Source organism: Corvus moneduloides, chromosome 14 (assembly GCF_009650955.1).
Source record: "Corvus moneduloides isolate bCorMon1 chromosome 14, bCorMon1.pri, whole genome shotgun sequence".
Classification (NCBI taxonomy): domain Eukaryota; kingdom Metazoa; phylum Chordata; class Aves; order Passeriformes; family Corvidae; genus Corvus; species Corvus moneduloides.
The window spans coordinates 14098245-14121633 of NC_045489.1; the positions used below are offsets into that span (position 1 = coordinate 14098245).

The 23389-nt window shown below is 41.9% G+C and overlaps 1 protein-coding gene across 8 annotated transcripts in view; it reads right to left on the reverse strand.

Annotated features, from left to right (window-relative positions):
- Positions 1–23389, reverse strand: part of AFF2 (AF4/FMR2 family member 2) — a 336455-nt gene that overhangs the window by 153358 nt on the left and 159708 nt on the right. For all 8 annotated transcript variants that reach the window (XM_032124430.1, XM_032124431.1, XM_032124429.1 and 5 more), the window contains exon 4: positions 4095–4139. In XM_032124430.1, coding sequence (XP_031980321.1) covers positions 4095–4139 — 45 coding nt within the window. The remainder of the gene's footprint in view (positions 1–4094; positions 4140–23389) is intronic.

Below are 23389 nucleotides of genomic sequence, written 5' to 3' on the forward strand. Positions count from 1 at the left end.
GATTTCCAGACAGCAGTGCCTGCCCAGATGGTTACGACACAGCCGTGAAAGCTGCAGTGCACAGACCAGGGCCTGGCTGCTGCTGGATTATGTCCAATGGATTGCCTGAACACCCAGCCCAAACATCCAATTTACACTGCGAGTCCTCCAGAAAATTTAGTTAAATAACATTTCCTTTCTCCCCTGTGCAATGTTGTGTGCCTATCAACTCTTTAGCCAGAGGTAAACCAATGCTAAGGAAGGTCCCTTCTGTGCTCTCCACAGATAGGAAAAGGATCACTGCTTGTTCACCCTCAGTGTCACCTACACACCCCCTTTGCCTGGGCCAGCATATGGTTCACATCACATGCAGTGACAGCAAGGCACACTGATGTAAAGCACTGGTACAAGTGGCACAAGTAACAGCTTTGGAGACTGGTTTTAAATGTCAGCTCTCCCGGCCCATCTGCACTTTGGATCACAACATTTCAATGAACTCATTTTTCAATGGATGTACATAGCAAGTGACAACTTAATTTAAATCCATATTAATAAAATGTGAGTTACACACACATACTTTTAATTGCCTGTCTTCCATATTCCACACTTTCAAAACCATTGCATTGGCTTGGAAAAAAAAAAAAAAACCCAAACATTTTGGAACAGAAGAACGTGTTGACCACCAGGTATTTTCCTTTATCATTCAGTTTGGTATTAGCAACTTGTATTAAATGCAATCTGTGCTATCACTACTGTTTGGCCTCAGTTATATAAGACATGATGATGATGATTATTATTACTATTATTTATTATTATTTTTCACAACCATCTCAGCCATTCTGGTTAGAAAAGTAAAATCAACAGGAGACTGGTCTGCCATTAACCTTTGGCTGTAGTATTGGGAGCAGTCCTTAAAGCATTTACACAAGATGACATAAGTAGCTAAGTGTTTCAGGAAATCTAAAGGACTGTGAAATTTTGTCTCTGAAGACTCAGGGGTCTGAATGGAGTCAAGACCTTTCCCCTCACTCAGTTGAAAATTTTAGAATATAAATTCAATTAAACCTTTTTTTTCCAAGATGGAAAAAAAAAAAAAAAAAGACAGATTAGGAATTAGAATCCCCTACAATTACAGAAACCATTAATCAAGTTCAGTTTGAAAAAAGAGTGGTGTAAAATCAGAGGTCACAGATCTTTGCAGGAGTACCTCTTCCTTGTAAAGCCCAGCAAAGAAACCCTTGAGAGTTACTGTGTCTTTCTGAGGGATGGAACTGAATTAAATCACTAAATTCCCCAACTTGAAAAGCCAAAACGAATCAGAAACAAAAACAGAAAAAAAGGGGAAACTTCAAGGTATGCATTGGTCCAAGGGAGGGAGGCTGGCAGGCAGAGCACCCTTCCCCAGCCCTTTAGGGAGCATAGCTTGGCAGCAGACATGGCCCAGAGCAGAAACTGCCAGGGGTTGCCAGTGGTCTGGAGGGGCAAAATGCACAATTACAGCCCAGCTGTCCACCTTTGGGGCTTGACTCTCTTGGAATCCTTTGTGTTTACCTCTGTAACACCCCTGACAGGACAGAAATGTGAATAACCTGTTTTTTTTACCGAGGGAGCTGAGACCCATACTCCCAAAAGTTAATCAGAGCCTATGTAAATGCCCCTGAAAGGCCAAAAAGTACCTGTCAGGGCTGGAAACTTAATCTAGATTCTCAAAGTGCAAATTTCTGCGGAAATCAAGGGTCATTCTTTCATGTGGAGCAGCCAACCTTAATCTTCTGACATGGGGTTTCCATGGGGAGCCCAAAGACTGGATTTTGACCACTGCTGGGCATCACATTCCCTTACTTATTTTCTCTCCATTGCCTGTCAAGTAGAATATGATACCCTGCATGCAGTGAAAACACATTTCCTGCTAGCTTGTTCTGCAGCATAAATTTGAGAAGAACAAAGTAAAACTCTGACAAAACCCAGGTACCTCTACTGCCAGGTGTGCTTCAGCACCACACGCAGTTGGAATCCTGAGCTGCTGCCCTGAGAGCCTCCAGCTGGGGCTGGGGTCTGCTGGGTCTTTCTGGGCAGTCCCACAGCAGCTCTGTGGTTGCTGTGCTCACCCAGGCAGGGCTGTGCAGCCCAGTGCAGGCAGGTTACCAAAGGCTGCAGGCAGCCTGTGGCTATCCAGAACAGCCCAACTCTGCCCCAAGGGCACAGAGACCCCGTGAAGCAGCACCAAACCACCCTCCTGCACATGGGAGGGAGAACCCCAGGGGAACCACGGCTGAGGTCCACGTGCCAAGACTGCATCTGCACCCCATCACAGGTGTCACGTACTCAAGGTGCCTTCTGGCTATGCCAGTGGCTCTGGTGGACAGGTTTATTCCACGCTGGGCACAGGGGATGCCTCTGGGCACCTGCAGCTTTAGTCCAGGACGATCTGCTGGTTTGTATCCCTTCTTCCCATGCCCATTACATGTCTTGTGAGAGAGATCCCCAGAGACATGGAAACCTACTAAATTCCTGCTCTCTCCACCCCAAGAGTGCCCCAAGTTCAGTGGCCCACTGGTGGCAGGAGCAGGGATTCTGCAGTTCATCCCCATCCTCCAAAGGCAACAGAAAGTCCTGCTCCAATCTCAACAGGTTTCAAAAGGAAGCCCAGCATATTGTGCTTGTTTGTTGACCCAAATTACAGTCATGGGGTAGGAAATAGGGTCACCACTCTTGATTAGAAAAAAGACATTTCTGTTTCCTGTGATTAATGCGCATTGTTCCCACATTAAAACTGTCACCTGGATGATTGATCTGAAATTCACCACATCACATTTTCTTTTGATGCTGTTTACTGAAAACAACTGCTTTCCCCAGCCAACGAGTCATTCATTCCAAATATAGTAATGAACCTAACTGAAATATATAAAGAGGGGAAGAAGACACTGAAAATGTATCAAGTATCTTGCACAGCCTTTCAACATTTCCTTTGCTTTTGCTCCCTTAGTGTTCTGTAGGTAATAAATCTCTGCTCACTTTGAAGGTTGAAAGTAAATGTTATTTATTTCCTTGCATTCATTGCTCCTGTGTGCTTATGCAGGATCTTCTCCCTTACTGCAGGTGTGCACGAGCATGCCTGCCTGCTGCCTCAACACACTTATGCCAACCCATAAGGACATCTAGAGCAGCCCAAGATAATGTGTGTTCACAAAGCAGGAGCAAGGTTTCCAAACTATTTAACTCCAAATTGCAGTGAATAGTGAGAAGCTTATTTTACTTTAAAAGGAAGAGTAAGTGTTTGCAAGCAAGTTGGCATGACTGTTACACATGATTTCAGGTCTGGGAAAGTCTGCAGCACTACCTCCCAGTTATAAGGATATGGCTGGCACAAATTCCCACTGAAATTTTATCCCTTCTACATCTAAAACCAGCAGGCTGGCTGGCAATCCCAGGGAGGTAGCTCTGATAGATGGGAAACTCAACCCATGAGGACAGAAACCTAAATCTGAGAGAGGGACTGGTGGGTTGCAAAACTGCCCCCAGGCAAATCTCACTGCCAACAGGGAACCCCAAAGTTGGGGTGTCTGAAGAAAAGCCCATCTTACACCTGAAGTAAGGCATATAACTTGTGCACACTCCCTTTTTATTACATGATCTTGTTGCAATTAAGCCATTCTCAGTTTGGAGTTGCAATTTTCTGTATTCAATCACTGACCAAAGACCACAGAAAAAACGTCTGTAAGTCTTTAACAAAACCATGAATGATGAGCAATTGTAGTCTGGGGGAAGGAGGTAGACTGTAGGTCAGTTTGTGAGTGAGAGAATTAAGGCAACTCTACCTCAGGGTAGGAGAGAAACGTGTCCTGGATAGACTCAGAGACTGAGAGCTTGAAAAGAGCAGGAACATGTGTAAATCCTGACTCAAACAAGCTGGCAGATGCAGAGTATTAGGTGAACTGATCTTAATAAGGAGCACCCTGGGCCTACCCCTTGTCTGTGTCTCTTAATACAGACCCATTGATATGTTATTATTTAACTACAGTGTTAAAGACAGCCCTATAAGCTCTCTCCTTGGAAGATGAAAATAACAGCACTACAATTATACAGGAGATAAAAAAGCAAAGGGTATTACTTACCCGCAGTATTTCTTCCACACAGCTGGAGTCATTGGGAAGGGCAACCTAGGTTTAAAGAAAAAAAAGAAATGTTTAGTCAGGTGCTGGATGCAAAGTTCAGTGACTACAACCACACAGGTGAACAGCTAACAAGCAACTGCCTCTGTTTGAAGACTGCTGTATCCATGCTTGCTGCCTACCAAATTTTCCAGTTCAGATCAACATAAATCATCAGCAGGACCCATTTTGTCAAAAGTTGTTTTTTTCTTCCACGCTGCTTTGTGTTACTAACGACAGTTTTGAAGCAATAAAGTACTCTGATTTCCTCACAGTTGAGAACTGGCAGTGGAATTGCCTGAAACTTCTGTAATTGAAGAAGATCCCACTGTTACTCCTATCGGCAGCCTTCAGAGAGAGGGCGAGGTTTGGTTTAACTTGCCACATGCTGCAGCGAAGGACAGAGATGATAGCAGTTAGGAGAAAGCTGTTATCATCAACTATCTTATCCTACAGCTTAATAGGCTAACAGCCCAGACAGCTCTTAAAACTTAAATACATACTGTAGTAAAATACTGGTTGGACTATAAGGGTGGTTGCTGATTTTGTTGTCCCTCACTCCATCAGCCTGTTGCAGGTTCAGTGTCCTCTGCAGCCTGCACAGCACACAGGTATCCACCTCAAGAGGCCTGACAGCTGCTCCTTCTCCCCTCAGAAAGACGATATTTACCTCTGCACCCAAGCACACCCACGCACACACACGATGATGCTGCTAAAATATTCCAATTGAAAATACTTGTTAAATGGTACTTACAGCATCTGCCACAATCCCTCATTCCAAGGATACGAAAGAGCACAAAATCTTTAAACTGTGAACAATTACAGAAACAACAGGCAGATGTGACCTGTATATACAACCATTCTGTGGCACTTGTAGGTAGCTATGGTGGCTTTTATCACAGGGTAAAGCAGGAGAGGAAGAGACAATATTCAGGAAGGTACCAAAGCACAGGTAAGTCCTCTGTGCCATAAATATTCAGTGAGACTTTTCTGCCTGATTCTTCTACCTTATTGCCCTTAGTAACTAGTTTGGTGAAAGATACTCATGACTAAACTTAATCCCTGTCATCCTAATCTGCTATAGAGCTTGACCAAAAGCAGCGACCATGGCCTTCTGCCTGCATTTCAGCCAGCACTAAGCTTCAAGAATAAATCCACACAGCTACAAAAGTCAAAGACCACAGAGACCTCTTAGATCACCAAGCTCATGCTCTGCTAATGTAGCACATTTTCCCCGTATCTTCTAGTACTATGACTAGCCTGACCCAAAAAATGTAGGGAAATGGATCTCCCATCCCTTCCGTTAATAAAATTTGGAGTGTTGTAAACTACTTGGTACTTTCTTTAAAATGGTTAAAATTTTGTTTTCAGTGTCACCTCAGCTTTTTTGTAGAGCTCTTCCTACTACTGGAAGTAATTCATTACTTCCCTTCACATTTACACTATACAGAGACATGCAGAATTATACTCCATTTTTCTCAAATGCTGTATTTTCAACTTTTACCTTCTTTCCTGATAAACAAGATTTTCCTCCCCTTTGGCTTATTTCATCACTGCTCTCTGAATTCCCAACAGTTCACCAGTATCTTGGTAAAGGATTACACAAGTGAATATGACGACACCACAGGGGTATTAGTGATTTTTATCTATTAAAGATTATAATTTTCCACAATATCACTTTAAAACTGCCAAACAACCAAAAAAAGAGCCTTACCTCTTGTCCCCAGTTTCTACTCAGCTCAAATTACCTAACAAGCCTGGCTCAGAACTGCCAGTGGGTGGTCAGCATGAACTGCAACAGGCATGCAGTCCATCCTTACACCACAGGACTTGGGACTTCATGAGACTTCCTTCATCTCCCTCCTTTTCACTTAAATCACTATTTTCCCTCTCAATACCTTTTAAGTTCTCTGCTAATCTGTTTTCCATCCCTCAGACCAGCTCCCCATTCAGTGAGAAATATGGTTAATCAAAAGGTTAGCAAGCAGGGGTATTACTGCACCGTGCAGTGGGACAGAACATGTGTCTCTAATACACGCCTCATTTTTCTCGTTGAAAAACTAATACGTTGGAATATGAGAAAACAAAACAAATAGTCCCCCAAAAGCTTACAGTGTACACATCAACCACAAAATTTCTCACCACAGAAACAGGAGCAGCCCAAAATCCAGCTCAGTGAGTCAGACTAGGAAGAGTGAGAGCAGCAGAGGTACAGAAGCTCTCTTTATTTAACACCCTTCCCTGCCATTACACATGCCAGCTGTAATGGTTAGCCAAAGTACCACATGTATTTCTTTGTTTAGAGAAGTGATGACTGTGTCCCAATACAGGACATGTATGTTCTTAGTTGTCTCACAGTCCTCTCTCAGTTCACAGTCCTGTTTATGTTACTTCAGAACTAATGATGATAATAACAATAAACATACCATTTTACTTTTAATGAAGCCCACTATATATTATGCAACCGCAACCAGCTTCTGCTGGCAGCACTTGCTAATAACTTCAAATGCTCATGCATCAATTTAATTGTGTTAATGGCAAAGAAGATTTTAATGGCTTGACAGAACTTTTGTTCCCTTTGGCACTGCTTTGTTTTCAATCACTGGTATTAAAGCACTGCAAGATGTCAAAGTGCTGTGATTGTCATATAGGGAGATCCAAGTAGGAGCAAGCACAAAGAGGAAAACATTTAGATTGATGCAAACATTAAAAGAATAATTATTACAACATGGCTATCAGAGAGAAGATCAATGTAAGAGTCTTTCAGTACATTACTATTAATGGATTTCTAAAGAAATGAGACCATTTTTCTAAATTCATGCTGCAGTTGCACATTCTAAGAGACTTGAAAGGCACAGATCTATTAGAAATTTAGTCTGTCTTGGAAAAAAAAAAAGAAAGAACAACCTCTCAACCTTTCAAAGTGTGAATTAAAAATTGCGAGTTTAATTGTCCATAAACACTCGCGTTCAGCTAACAAGTGTGAGCGGGCCCACATGGCACACCATGGCATCCAAGCAGAGATTCACTGGGACAGAATGAAACTGAGCAGATACAATATTCATCACTTTCTCAAGTGCTAGCGCTACAGCAAATTGTTATTAGAATTGCCATTAATAAATTGCCACGTTCCTCCTGTAGTTTAGCCAAGATTGGACATTCATCCCATACTACTACTTCCCTAATCTAATAAAAATCAAGCATTTTAGGACCCATTATGTGATTCTCCATCCCCTCTCTCTCCTCTTCAGCTTTCGTCACTAATCAGAGTCTAAAAAGGAGGGCACAGCTTGCACTTGTGCATGCTTTTGGTGCTTTTCTTCCTTTGTGAGCAGCATGGTCTAACTCAGCTGAAAGGGCAGATTCCAGGAATTCGGCTTCTGCAAGACCGAGTGGTTGCAATTCACATCATGAGCTCTTCTCTCGGCTGGCAGTGCATTCACAAACCCCACACTGAAGAACAGTGAATGCTACACAAGCTGCAGACTGACGTCCTGAGGTAATAAAACTTCAATCAAAGCAAGATTTCACAACAGCAACATGCTACACTGAACTCATCTTCCAATTTCCTTTTAATCTGGCAAAACTCTTTTGCATCAAAAAGCTTCATGTTTACTTTTAAATATTGCTTGCTAAAACAAAAGTGAAAAGAGAAAAGGAAAGGTCAGATGGTCAAAATATTCCACCTAATACAAGCCAGTATTCTACAGTTTCCTTCACTTTTTGGTCTCACAGGAGAGAGGAGAGAGCTTAAATGATGTGGAACCAAAGGTTTAATGTATGGCTTGGGTGGCTCAGTGCTGAAGTTTAAAGGGAGGGAAGGAGGGCAGAAATCTAAGAGTGAGGGAACAGTAGCCTTTAATGTTATACAGATCAAATGACATTGGGTGAATGGTTACAGTATCTGATGAGTCACGTTGGTCTAACCTTCCATTTATTCATTCTAAAGTTCCTTGACTACTCTTACCTCCTGGACAATTTTTAACCTGCATGAGATCAGATTTTGTTTTCGTGGCACAGAAATATCATACAAAGACTCTTTTCCCTGTAATTTACATCCAATAGCAGACATTTCTCAGAAATGTTAGCAACACAATCTTCCAACAGACTTGTGAGAATAGTTCTGAAAATTCAAATGTAGTGCCATAAAGCAGAAATACAGCATGAATAATGTCTTTGCCGGAATTGACCGACTACATTTTCATCTGGATAAACTGTTCATGAACAATCCCCCCGGTTTTATTGACACGCAATTGGCATTCAACAAGTAATCTCTTCTTCCTATCTTTGTTTTACTGAATAGATAAGTGTAGCATGTAAAATGAATGTAGGAGCCCACTCATTTCTTGCACATGAGCACCTGTGTGCTTATACATCAAGAGCTCAGCTTTCCTTGTCATCTCCTTTATCAAGGAATCCATTTTGACTCTGGGGAAATGAAACTCATGCTACTGTTTACTCCTTCAAACACAAATTGATTTTTCACTTGCCACCATAAAAAGATCCAGTGCATGAGCCTTGATTGATCATTTCCAGTGTGCACCACACAGTGATAAGAGGAAAACACTTAGAAAACCAGAAAGAACAAAACGAGGACAGTCAGCACAAGCCTTGTCCTCTGAGTGCCTTCACTGGAAATGCCTGATCATTTCCAGTGTGCACCACACAGTGATAAGAGGAAAATACTTAGAAAACCAGAAAGAGCAAAACGAGGACAGTCAGCACAAGCCTTGTCCTCTGAGTGCCAGGCTTCCCATTAACAGAGAATGCTTGGTTTTTCTGATTTTTTGTGATTAATATGAGAGGGAAATGGATGGGGCAGTACTACAAATAGCAGAGTTTCCAGATACAACACATTGGACTCGATGATCTTTGAACATCCTTCCAAACCTATATGAATCTATGGTTCGATTCTTGCTATATGCTCATTACAAATCTAAGAACATGCAATACTTCACCTGCATGTGGAGCACGCACCCATGTCCTTCCATCACCATCTCTCCTTTGACTACCATCAGTATTTTCTTGCATACTCAGGCTTCATTTCCCCACTTTAGTTGCTCCCAACGTTCCCCTCAGCTGCCATCTGACTACACATTTCTTCTTCTGAGAAGATTGTTCCACATTTACTTCAAGTAAAGTTCACACCGCTGCTCAGAGCCCCCTGTTCAAACCTCCTTGGATTGTTTCACAGCTCATGATTCTGTTTCCTATCTCAATACTGTGTCCAAAAAGTGTCACTCATGTTAAAGACACCTGGAATAGATGCCAACTAATCTCACTAGCTGGGAGGCTCTTGGCCCTTCCCTTACTAACTTTAGTGCAAATGTGTCAGAATGGGAGCAGCAAAAGAGCAAGGAATGAATATTGCAACCTGATGGTAGTTTTTTTCTGGTGTATTTGATATTTGTGGAGATAACACCAACATACTTTAGGGCTGTATGTTTGCATTTTGGAGGAAACTGAATGAAGTCAAACATGGTGGTATTAAAAAAAACAAACCCAAAATTGCTCCCTTGGTATTCAAATACATACATGTGTTTTTCACAGGCTTATTCATTTTCAAGGGAGCCATTTGTGGCTCCTAAATAATGTATATCCACTGTTTTCTTTTAGTGCCTCCACCATCCTGGAACCAAAATACCATGAGAAGACTACATTTCCCATTATTTTAACCCCAGAAATATCTCCTGGGGCTGATTAAAATGTCTGTGGAAATATATGCTTTTTATATATATAAAAAATTGAGAAAGAAAAACTATTGCCTAAAACAAAACACAGAAAGCTGCTCCTCCCTTCTCCTTTAATACAAATACTGCAGAAGCTGTGTAAAATATGCATTTACTGGAGAACCTGAAAACACAGAATTTTAAGGAGCAAGTTAATTCATTTGTTAAGCTAAGGCAGCCTGGCCTGTAGTCAGAGCTGCGCTTCCAGTGGTGGCTACAGAAGTTTATGCCTTTTCCCCCAGGTAAAGCACCTTAGCTAGGAAAAACAACTTACTAGTGTGGTCCAAAACATGACTGAATCAGACTCACACTGATTTTAGTGGCCTTCCCAAAAAGTCTCTAGTTCAGAAGCCAAAGCTGCCCACAGTGGGTACCTTTAGTTTCATACAAAAGCCAATGATTCTCGTATGCTCCTCTCCTGTGCAGTCACACCAGGAGTGGTGACTAACCCCACACTGAAAGGGATTCAGTTTCATCTCCCTACAAAGAACTCAGCTTACAACGACCTTTTTTACCAGTCTGAGCAAATCCAACTACAAGGACAATGTTTTTTCACTGGCATTTAGTTCTGCTACAGCAACTTTTAAACCAGACTGACATGGATGTGACAATTACACTTTCCTTGCTCTTCCCACTATGTGTTGTATTTGGTCCATTTTTTTCCTTTTTCATTTCTTTGGTGTTTTCTTTTAACAATACCATTTCAGTGTTGATCGGCATAAAACAGTCTCCATGAAAGCACAATATGCTGATGTTCAATTTAAACTCAATGGTTCACCATTATTTTCATGCAGTAAATTGCCAAACTCTAATAGGGAGGGAAGACTGATAAAGTGATCTCTCACTTCAGGGTCTCTTGAGAGTTTCTTAATGTAGGTAAGGCTGCACATTTTACTTATGGAATATTTTGAATGTAGTATTTTAGACAAACACCATAGTGATAATACCAGAGTATCTGATATTGTCAGTATTAAGCCAGGCCCCAACAAAAGTGGCTTTTGCAGTACTTAATTTATGACCAAAACACTGGATTGCATAAAGACTCTTACAATCATTTAATACTGACAAAGAGTACGGAAATTTGGAATGTCAAACTTATTTTTCTTCCTTCCTCTCTTTCTGTTCCTCTTTCTCTAATAACTTCCAAGTACTTATTTACCTACATAAAATACATACATTTTCTTATGTGCCTTGGCATTTTCACCTTATTCTGGAAGACGTTACCCTATACATTTCCACTAAAGTGATGATAAAAGGCACCCTGACCTAAAATGCCACCGTGCACTTGTCCACTTGAAACATTCAAGCCTGACTAACAGACTGTGCGACCCTCTGCTGCGGTGAGATATGCGGTGTGGCACAAATAATGATCAAGTGTCTGTTTCTTTTCCTCCTTTTGCCAGTGTCAATGAAATTTAACTTCTCCTAAGACAATGAAGCAGTATAAAAGGCATGAAGGGAGCTTCGCTTACAAGTCCATTTGCCCTCAGTTAGGGGAATGTAAATTAGACACTGTATTTATTCTCAGTGTAATCGTTTGAGTAGAACCTCTTGGAAATAATGCAAAATCCCTTTACTATACAGACCCGGCTGCCTAAATTTAATGTAAGTTTGAATTGGATCTCCTTTAAATCTATTTCACATTTGTGGAATGTGGTGTCTGTTCCCAGTATGTGCCACCACAAGAGCAGCATCAGACAAGAGTTGTGTAAATTCTGCTAAAATAGTAGCAAAGTCACCAGCTCAGACTGTGGCCTTTGCGACAGGACCAAAACTCCCCTGATGTCAGTGAAATTGCACCACTGTAACCTGAAGCATTATTTGACCCCGTGAATTCAGACTGTACCATTTCTTTGGAGGTTTTAAAGAGGAACCTTCTTAAATGTGTATTTACGTTTGGCAGTACCTCTCCTGCGACTACACGGATACAGTGGGTGGTTGTGTTGGTTACCTGTTTCACTTCTGCTTTTTAAAGCAGGTATATGAATGTCCTCACAGAAGAATGTACTCCTGGGTATAATTTGTATGGCAGTTTGCACAGCTGCAAGGCCAGTGCTGGGACGCAAACTAATTGCTCAGAGCTTGTTTGCAAATTAGTTGTTTTCATACATCCTTCCACCACAGTCGCAACGTGCAAGCCGCAACCTCAGACTGTCTCCAAAATAGAAGGCCAGAATTCAAAGGGCAAAGACCCGTTCCTGCTCTGGGGGAAACAAATGTATTTTGAAATATCTTAGGGTTTAAACACCAACTCTACTTGTTAGCGTAACTAGCCTACACAGATACATTTTTAACACAAACTTCAATCAAATTAAATTCTTATAGGAAATAAAATATATTTTCCTTTTATTAATACAAACAAAGTAGTACCATTAATGAAGATGGTTTTATTGTGATTGCATCCAAACTCAAAATACATTAAGAATCAAATCTTATGCTCATTAAATAGTAAGACATGCAATTATCCCAACTGCCACTGAATGTCATGGTCGTCTACAAAAGGGGAGTGAAAATAACACTTTTTGGACAGTACAGAACTTAGAACAAGGAAAATCTGATTTTGAATGAGATCTTTATGGTCTCTCTTTTAGTTACATTTCTAATTAAAATGCTTTGATCTATTAATGCCAAGGGACACTGCTAAATGTATTCAATGCAGAAGTTGCATACTTTTCCTGAGCTCCCCAAATCTCTTAGATCTGTGTGCACTTATGCTGTGTGCAGTTAAACTGCTCACTAAAATGAAAAGATATCTAAGAATAACTCACTTCCATTAGATTTATAAATCACATTAATTAATTCTACATCTCCAGTGGTGTAGAGACCAAACTCTAATGCGAGATCTAATTAAAGAAAAGGGAAAAAAAATTGCAATTGAAACACAGAAGTAACTGTTTAGCCTCAAATTAATGAGGCGCTATGCTAAGCAAGAATGTCCATAAATCCCTAATGAGCATTTTAAACACATTAAAACTTCCTAATACAAAGTGTTTGCCTTCCTTTTATCCAATAACAAATAAGCCAATAATTTTCTGCCTCTAAATGACACTATTAACTGTCATGGCATGTTTTATTTGACAAACCCTCCATTCAAATACAGTAAAACCAATTAATTTGCCTGCTGTGAAATGTGTTTCTTGATAGCTTTTATGTGATTTTTCTTCTCAAAGAAATGTAAATAGGAAGTCAATGTAGGTGCCTGATTTTGCTTAAAAATACGAGGCAATAACTATAGATTTTCTAGTCAGTTTGCATTTCAAATGAATTGAAAGATAACCTCCATTTTCAGGTCATCAATCACATAATGGTCGCCTGATAAGTAAACAGTTACAGAGTAATAGTTTTATTACTAGGGAAACGGCCCCATATTTGAGCAGTGATAGTTGCAAAATTACCACTTTGTTCCTTTATAAATAATGGTTTGCAGTGGGGGCACTTGGCCTCTGCCACCCCTGGCACCCACCATGGGCAACACTGACAACCCCCTGGGTCCACGCCGCAATTAAACCACACGTCTTGGAAGGGTGAAGATAGTGATGTATTACATTTTTTTTTGGTCAGAAAAATCTATAGAACAAATAAAAGATAATTCTGTGGTTTCAATGGTCCCCTGGGTCCCACTTAGCAGATCTCAGCAGAGCAAAGCAAAGTGTTATGACTGCCCCACATTAAGCAGTACCTGAATCTCTGAAGCTCTTCTAAGGTTTTGCAACTGGGAGGATCAGCCTGCTAAAAAGTACATGTTACACATCAGAAACAGACTTCTGTCTGTGCCCACTACATGAACTGAAGGCAAAGCAGAGGCTAATGCCCTGCTTTATGGGCCCTAACTGAATACCAATTAATCTTTACAACATATGGACAGTCCCACCAGCTCTTGCACTGCATCATGATCACATGGAGACTGTGGTTTCTTTGCCTTAAGATGGAAACCCAACTAGAAAAAATCCCACGACACCCCACATACACACACACATACAAGGAACAAGGAATTAAATAAAACAAAGATTTACCAGTGCTGAACAGGACACAGCCACTCATTTATTTAATCATCTGTAATGGATTACCAAGCAGAACCGGGTAATTTATGTAGCATGCATGATGGCTGATTTTCAATTTGCACTGTCCTGTATGTGTTTCTTATTGAAACAAGCAAAGCAAATCTGCGACTTCACTTGTGGAGCAGGGCCAAGGCTGCCCGACATGTGAGGAGGGCTGGGGAGAAGCGGGGCTGGGATGGATCAAAAGCAGCAAAGATGCTCTGGAGCTCTGTTAGCCACTGCCCCCATCACTGAGACACACAGCCCCAAGCCCCGATTTGCTCCTTTTCCCAACAGAAATTCCTGTTACTGCTGCCACACATTTTTGCATAGTGACCTTTCTGCAGGGATGTCTGGAGAAGCAATTTATTTTTATACATTATCATCATATAAAATTATATAAGTATGTATTCAAATAAGAGAAAAATGCATTCTGCAAATATCCGTATTTTGCTCCTTAACCACAATCCTATTTAATAAGATTAGGAATTGAATTGCAGCAGCTTCAAAAAGTAAATTGAAGAGACCTCTTGCCCTGCCTCAACAGTGGGAAAAACATGGTCTTTCTATACACTCTCAGCTAATAAAAATTCCCAAATTAAACTTTAAAAATATCTAAGTGAACTATCCTTGACACAGTCAAATATCAGGAAATCAATTTCAAGTTGATTGAAATCAAGCTTTTGAGCTGAAGGTACCGCATATTGTAACCTGCATTTTGCTCACTTTGCAATCCAGTGTTCCTGAAGGGTGAACTAAGCTCCAGCTCCCCCAAATGCAGCTGTCTGCATCTAATTTTGATGACAAAATGTAAATAAAAATATTTGTATTTTTGAAAAAGATCTCATATGATACCCCACATCAACAACTTTTACATCTACTTCTAAATCGAGACATTGAATTGGGCTAAGACCACCTGACATTATTTCACTTCTGACCTTTTCAACTGTCAAAGCAGACAGATTTTTATCCTACAAGATTCCAGCCAAAGCCTCAAAGGTGCAGTGCCAGAGCATTAATCCATTTCACTAGACAGTCATTGAAATTATAATTGAAAGTTCAACTTACTTTAGCATTTTATGCTGAAATACTTCTGGCAGCCCAGGGCAGAAAGTCGAAATCTGGTTTCCAATGGAGACCATTTCCAATGGTTTTTAAATGTTGGCAGTGAAATTCCTTATTGTCAAAGAGATCAGCAGATGCCAGCTTCCATTAATTTACCTTCTGTGACTGCTGCTCACTTCAGGAAGCCTTTCTTTACCTAAGGATGCTGACCTGCTGCCGAATCCCATCAGAAATGGACTAGGAAAGACACTGATTTATTAGGAGACTGGGGACATGCCAAAAAAACCCCCTACAGCAGCCAGGGCAGATCCCATCCCTCCATTTATTCTGACCAATGCCATAAGCAGAAAAACAAATCTGCATAGAAGACATGACATAGATCTGTAAAAGGTCCAAATTCCAGCTAAATAACCTGACCTATGTGCACCATGCTATAAAGAGTAACTTCAGAACCTGAAGGAACAGTAGATAGCTTTTCCTCTTCACCAAAAGTTGTCATAAAGGCAAAAGGAATCTGAGATTTTGCATCTGAAAATAACATCACCATTTTAAGTAGTCAGTGGGCTGTAAATCCTTTCTTCTGGTATTCTGGAGCTGCCCAGAGGTCTCTGGCCAGGAAGTTCCATATAAAGAGCAGTTTATTATTCTTAGACTAATCTCAAAAACTATCTAAACAAGCATTTAAGTTAACTTAGAAGACATGTTTCATTAAGTCTAAACATTTTTTTTTTCTTTGTTTTTGAAGTTGGGATTGACAAGTAATTCTTGACATCTTATCCAGAGGCTAAAAAGCTTCCAAGTGGGGAGCGGGAAGGGCGAAAAAGGGACATGTTCTAATACTTGTTATCCAATGATAGGTCATTTTATCAATGCTTTCAAGACTACTGTTGTATTTGCTCTATAAATTCTACTGTCTTTATCTACACAAGGCCCCTTAAATCCTGAGTGCCAGGATACGAACCCGTTAATTCAAAGCACCGAGAAATAATTCTGCAGCAATACATGAGCAGTGGGAAGAAAACAGCCCTGCAGACCACATTTAGTGGGGGTGTGCTGGGTCTCCTTGAGGAACAGTGATCTCAGCTCTCAAAGTCACACCATTAAGGCAATGAGAAAACAGACCAGGGCAATGCAAATCTCACAGAGGGCATCAGAGACAAATACCAGAATTGCAAGATACCTTTGGGACATCAGCAGTGACATTAGCAAACCTCTTGTACCCTTGGTGAGGGTGACTTGGCACTTCCGGCTTCAGCACCTTTAATTACTTTGCTGTTGCCAGCCTATATGAGGTGTCTCCTACTCTGCACGTGGGTGTTTGTGCATGTAACTGAGTGTGTATTTCTCTCTCCCTTTCCTCCCCCATCGATCCCAATGGCAAAGATCACCTATGGCTCTCTGGACTGCTGCTAGAGTTACTTCACACACACAGTGTGATGCTCCTGCAGCACTCTGTGTCCAGGTCCTGGATGCCACACAAGTAGCAACTGCTCTCTGCATCCCTGTCTGGGCTTACCTATTTTCCTGCACTGCACTCAATCCACAAATTGTCAATGACCCAATGCACAACTCCTGTGCCTGCAACAGAATCAGGACACAAGTGCTTTAACACTCAGCTTTCAATGAAAACAGTTAATTTCAAGCAGTTTTATTTCACAAAATTATTCTAACAAAATTTATTACAGTAAGAGATAAAAGAATTTTGAAGCCACAGAGAGATTTCAGGAGTTTTCATTTTGCTAGATGTGTACTGCAGCTTTGGGCAAGTTAATTAACTCTGCATTTCTATGTTTAGGCATCCGTAGAAACAAAAAAAAGCAACAGATAACTTGCCATCACCTAGGTGTAGCAGGAAACAGTGGTTTAGAGATCCTCAGCAGGATGGTGTCACATAGGAGTGACATATATACACAAAGCTGTATACAACTGGAGATTCCTGACTGCTGTAAATGTCAATCTTCAATAAATGGTTTGACCTTTTTTATCTATTATTTCCATTTTATAACTGAAATCAGGTCTGACACACTGAACATTTCAGGGGAATAAATGCAGCTTGGGGATGACTTTCAGTCTCGTGTCTCACATCACACCCTTGAAATGCATGATCCCCCCAGAAATACAATGCTGTCTTGGTACTTAAGCCCCAAGGACCTCCAGCATCCGTTTGCTGGCTGACCTAACAAGCCAATGAGCCCATTATCAGCATGTCTCTGTAAGCCAACGAGGTTTCTTTTAGGGAACTGCTTAAAGCACATAGCAGCTTGATCTTAGAGAAGTTATTCTTTAGGCACTTAATTGAGATATTCCATGAGCAGAGTCACCTTCTGGGTGAACCCACTTCTGCACTGACTACAGAGAGAGGCCAGGGTCATCACTGTGCTTAACTGGGGAGTCTCAGCTAAAGACTGAAAGTTAGGTGAATTAAATATGGATCACAAGCCCCACAACTGCAGCAGGCTCATGTGCCAGGCTGAACTTGCAGTGTAGAAATGGAAACAGATGGGGAAAAATTTCCCCATCAGACAGTGACTTGGAGATCTGAATGCAAGATTGACACTCACGTTAAGCCACACAATGAGCAATTTGTTGCCTAATGATAATTTTGAATTGGAGGGTGGAAGGGGAATTGCTTTGATTTGGACTTAAAACAATATTTTAAACCCCTTACAGAAAGATGAAATTTTGAAATTATTTGATGATTTAAAAAAACCAAAATGGAGGGGTTTCCTACTGATTTCAACCTGTTAAACCATTTTCATGAAGGAAACAAAACAAAATAATGGCAGGAGCTCCAGAAAGAAACAACACAGAATTTGTTTTAGTAAATAAAAAAGCCAATTAAGAAAATGCCTAAATGTCTGATCCTGATTGTCACAAGTTCCTAGAATTTTTAAAACCCAATAAAATAAAACAATATTAAAAGAAGTGGCAGCACTGCTAAATTTGATCTTCCACTGTACAAACTGTGTCCCCCAAGTTGCAGAGCTGCAAGGCTCAATTTCAGGCTTTCCTCACCAACAACTTTGCCAGTGGGATAACAGAAAATCCAGTTTCCCTTCCACATACAACTCGGTTTATTAAAATCACAGCATTGTTGCAGGGCTAACTGTGTGGGTGGTGTTTTGACACAAATGCTTCTGTTTGTGTGCAACCAGTAAGCTCAACAAAATGAAATAGAAGAAACTCTCAGAAATTATTGAATTGCCAGATTTTTCTCATTGGCTTTTCCAGAGAACAGCCCTGCTTTAACTGGATGAAGAGAAAAAGCTGTTGTGTCTGAAATGGCCAGAAGAGAGAAAAAGCTGGCAGAATGATGTCTTCCTAGGTGAGCATAGTCCAAGACTTAATTCCATGTGTCAGCTCAGGATAACACACAGTCATACGCACATGATCTCATCAGCCCTTCAGCAGAGAGGATTTTACTTGATGTTTGCTAATATTATTTTAGATACTTTCTTAATATGCTTGCAGAACACACAAACAAGGAAAAAATGCCATGTAAACCTCCATCTCGATACCACTTAAAGGGATATGCGATCATTATAATCAGAGTAACTGCAGCATTATTAATTATGACAGGGAAAACAAGGAAAAGACAATCAACCAGTAGGAATTCCATGTGTTGGCAGAAGCACTCACTGTCTATCATCGCTGTTCACATCTCTCCCAATCCTATCTGCACCCCCATGTTTATACATGAGCACCACCTGGGCCAGCAGCATACCCAACACATACCAGCTCTGTTATTCAACAAAACAGGGTGAAAAACCTTCCTGCTGCCACCCCTGCCCTGCCACCATGAGCTGCTCGGAGGGCTCGTGCCTGTCCACCGTCCTGCTGGCCTCCAGCAGCCAGGCAGGTCAGACATGTGTTGGTTCCTGGTGTAGCAGTGGGTTATGTTTTGCAAAAAGGCATTCCAGAGCTTTGTACCGACTCAAAGGGAATTCAGGGTCAGTTACTAGATCACTTCACATTTCTTGAGATACCGTAGGCATTTCCAGTGCTCCTGCCCTGAATGTCTCTCTGCAGGGACCCCAGGCAGGGGTTCCCCAGCAGCCTCAGGGCAAACCTGACCTGGTTTCTGTTGCCTTCCCCAGCTCCATCAGGGTTCACTGGTGCAGCAGCACAACCTGAGCTGCCTCACATGAGTTGCCCTTTGGCTCCCACTGTAGCAACCTGCCAGCCCTAAAGTGCGTGAGCTGGACACACCAGCAAAAGGGGTCGTGCAGGTTTGGAAAGTCTTCTTTTAAACAACAAAAGCTAAAAACTTAGGAGTTGATTCTCTATTGTAACTTGACAGCTAGAAGGGAGGTAATAAAATTGTGCTGGCAGAAGTTCCCTTCTCAGAGATGGCCTGGCCAAGCTCACAGGAGCGCTGGCTGCCAGTCCCTGCTGAGCCATGTCCCCAGCATCCACAAAGAGGGGCTCCCCTGAAAATTGCCACCTCTGCCCAGAGCCTGCTCAGGCCCCCAAACACAGCCCAATGCCACCCTCAGCCTGCCCTCAGCAGGGTCAGAATAACTAACAATCACAGCTTTCTTTTCAGCCATGAAAGCAAAAACTCTGCAACATTTGACAGCAGCTTGTGCTCCCAGCTAAGCCATGAGCCTTTCCAAGCCTTAGGGAGGGACAGAGATACTTGTGGGATTTTATATATAAAGTCATACATTTGTGTAAATACTCAGATGATTTCCATATACGCCCACTAGCCACACAATGCAATAATAAATTATTTCAATAAATGGCATTATTCTAAGAAAGCAAGAAGGATAATATAATTGCACAAGGTTTAAACAGGATGTAAATCAGCGTTAAAAAAACCAAAAAACCCCAAGTTAACATGAAGCTGTTTACTCCTAGAGAATCTCCACTGCTCTAACATTTCAGCAATAGCCTCCAGTCGTGAGCGTGCTGCAGGAAGTAACAGAGAGCGGTTCAGCAGATGAAACAAAGAGGACCTAATTACCATGCGAAGCACAACATCCTTCAGATGTGATGAGAAACGTGACTGCATGAAAAACTGGTCCTGGGGAAATTTCAAAATATGACCACCCAAGCATAAAGAAGAGAGTGGTGAAAACCAGAAAAATTGCAACATGAGGGTATAGTATTTCTATACAAAGAATATCAGTTTAAAAACATTTACATACAGATACTGTGCATATACACACATCCATATGCACACAGACCAATACAAGGAACTGTGTGATTGTAGACGAAAACTATAAACATATAAAAGCTTTCTAACCACATGCTACATATTAATCAAAAAATCACATAAATTCTTCCTATGTTGATCCATGGAGATTCTTGACAGAAAAGCAAACAAACAGCCAAATGAATGAAAAACAACCAAGCAGCCTGACAATCCAGCACTATCCTTCCATTTTCATCATACTTGATCATTTAATATTCATTTTTTCCCTACAATTCTACAGTGTGAATGTAAATAATTTATGAATATTGTCCATAAATTATTTTGGGGGGGTTATTGTGTATGTGGTTTTGGTTTTGTTTTCCTAAGGAAAAGGAACATGGATGATAAGAACTGACATGATGCCACAAGGTAAAGCCTTGATTCTCAGTTACAGGTAGAGGAGTCATGTCATTTGCACAGAAGTTCAAAGAGGTATTAAAAGCCACAACAGAGAAAAGGCTGGCTTGTGCTGGGGCTGGGCCCAGCACACAGGCCATGCTGTGGGCTCTGCAGGTCACCTCTGCCAGCCACACACAGCTCACACGGGTTTGGCACCAAGACCCCCAACACCAGCGTGATGTGAGGCTGTGCTGGGGAATGGTCATTACTCCCGTGCACCACTTCTGATTTTGACATACCAAAAGCATGCCCCTTTGGACAGGAAATTGCCAAAAAAATTATTATCTCCTGAATGCCCTTTTGCTAGAGAGCCAGAGCAAGGCAGATGTTAACCTGCTCATTTAGTGCCCCAGCCCAGGGGGCGTGGGTGTGGGGGCCGTGTATGAAGCTGATGGCGCATCTTGAAATGCTGTTCAAAGTGTGAAAAAGCTGAGAAATAGAGTCTGCAAATTCCTTGGCACGATCAATACTGCTCTCCAGCTCCAGATTCCCTTTATCGATGACAGACTCTCTTGTTGCAGTGATTAGAGATTCTACATCTTTTAATCACAAAGAACATGACAACTACACCCTATCTATAGCTTTGTGATTTACAGCAATTGATGCACTATCATAATTGCATTAGTGCAATGATAGCTTTTGGGTGTTACCCAAGCAGCTAAATTTAAATATGGTTGTGTTTGTGACAAACTGACAAGGAAAATCTGATGTTTCAAGCCAGCACTGATTTTAACCCATTCAGCTTCCCTTGCCTCCCTCCGCCTGTTAGTGGCAGGGATGAACCATTCTTTTCCTGCCTTACTAATTCTAACCATAAAACAAGGGAAAGCTGACACATGGACTAAACAGAGAAGGTTGTCTTGTGTATGTGTTAACAGATATATAAGTTTAAGGAGCAACACCCCACTCTTCTAATAAAGTATCGACTCCTATCGCTATGAGTGAGCAGATTTCAGCTTAGCCCTCTACAGGCCTTATTTTTCACCTTTTTAGACAATTCCTCAGTTTATACCATGAAGTCACCTGAACACTTATGCTTCTTTTTAATTTCAGAGGATATGTTTGGTTTATTTTTAGCCTGATTCCTGACACCCACGGATTGCAGTCATGGGAGTAAGAAATAATGCATGTGTTTATGCTCTCACGCAAAAAGGGTGTTCAACTCACCCCTGCTGTCCAGCATCAAGGTCAAAAGATACAGAAACTCTTCAGAGTTTGAAAAGAAGGCAGTGGGGGAGAGGAGAAGGACCCTACTGCTGTCCCATTTCAGGAAAAGCTAATAAAGCTCACCCTTTGTAAGGTATCAGAGGATCCACATGAGAGAGAGAGACATTACAAGCCAGGCTTCATTAGCTCCTCTGCTCACAGAGTGACTTCTTTTTACAAGAGAACAGAAGACTTCAGTCTCCTGAGCTGAAAGAAAGCACAGGCTGGCAGGGAAGAATGAGACTAGATGAAAAGCAGGTTCTTCTTATCTCTTTCTAAATATTTTCATACAAAGTATTGGCTTGCATCCCCCCTGCAGTGTCCCACCTAACAGCACTCAAAACAATGAGCAAGTGCCAGAAGCTGGTGCCTGCTGCTTGCCGGCAATAGGAACCAATTCAGGGCAATCTACAGCTTTCCCCAAGGACTGTCCCAGTGCCTGAATGGCCGTGCCAGGTGTCAACGGGCTTCTCGGGAGACCCCAGCTTGCTGCTCTACCAGATGCTTCCCATGCAATCCAGGAGACTGCACCCCCTGTCTGACCCTCAGCTCCTCCCCAAAGGCCAGAACAATGGCACAGCACCTCTGGGAACACCACATCACATCTGACAGGGAAAAGCCACTTCAGGATTCCCTACAACAGCACCTTGGTTGCAGGCACATAGCCAGTCATGGAGCATTTCCTTGTGAGAGCTTTGGCTTCACAGCAAGAACCCAAAAGCTGTAAGTCTAACATGAGATTGAGGACACTCTCGGTGGCCTAGATAGCTGTAGCAGAAGTGTCCCAGCACAACCCTGCCTCACCTCCCCGTGTCTCCGTTTATGCAGTTAAGGAAGGGCTGGCAGCGCAGCCCTGGCACCAGCTCCAGCACACTCGGCTCTTGTCAGAGCAATGGGCTGGGCTGGCACCACTTCTCTGCTTGCTTTGGACACAAAGGACAAAGCCCAGAGTGACCAGCCCAGTCACCAGACTCACAGCAGGGCAGAGGGGGAGGACACAGGGAGACTAATTTCCCTGGCATTGACATGAAGCCTCAGAACTAACCCACAACATTTTATTAAACAGTTAATTCACATCCAACATCCTGGTAATGTTTCTGAATATTCTGAATGACTGGGGGTTATCAGGACCTCCAGATTTCAGGCAGGAGTCTATGAAGCAGAGACACCTGGTCTCTCCCTTCCTTGGCAGAGATCCTTAGCCAGTCTGTCCAGCCACCGTGGTCTCCTCAGCCGCTGCCTTCTAGGAAGGTCTACTAAGCAGGTGGTGGCAACAAGGTACCTGGGATCAGCCTCATGAGTCTGGCTGTAAACTTGGCTTTGCTGCTGGAGCTGATCATTTTCGCCTGATGACAGAGCACAGGAATGGAACTGAACTGTGTGTTTAGTTTGGGAATGTTTAAATAACTGGAAGGAGGATGCTCCGCCCCAGTGTGTGTAGAGTGGTCATCGTTCTAGATTGAAAGTCAATATATAAACACACCTCTTTTTAAAAATCCACTCTTAAAGCTCTGAAAACACATCCAGGCTATTAAGTCTCATCTCTGGGATAAAATCTGTCATGGCTGAATGCATGGCAGGAACACGGCAGTACTGGAAAAGACTAATTTTATGTGCAGCTGT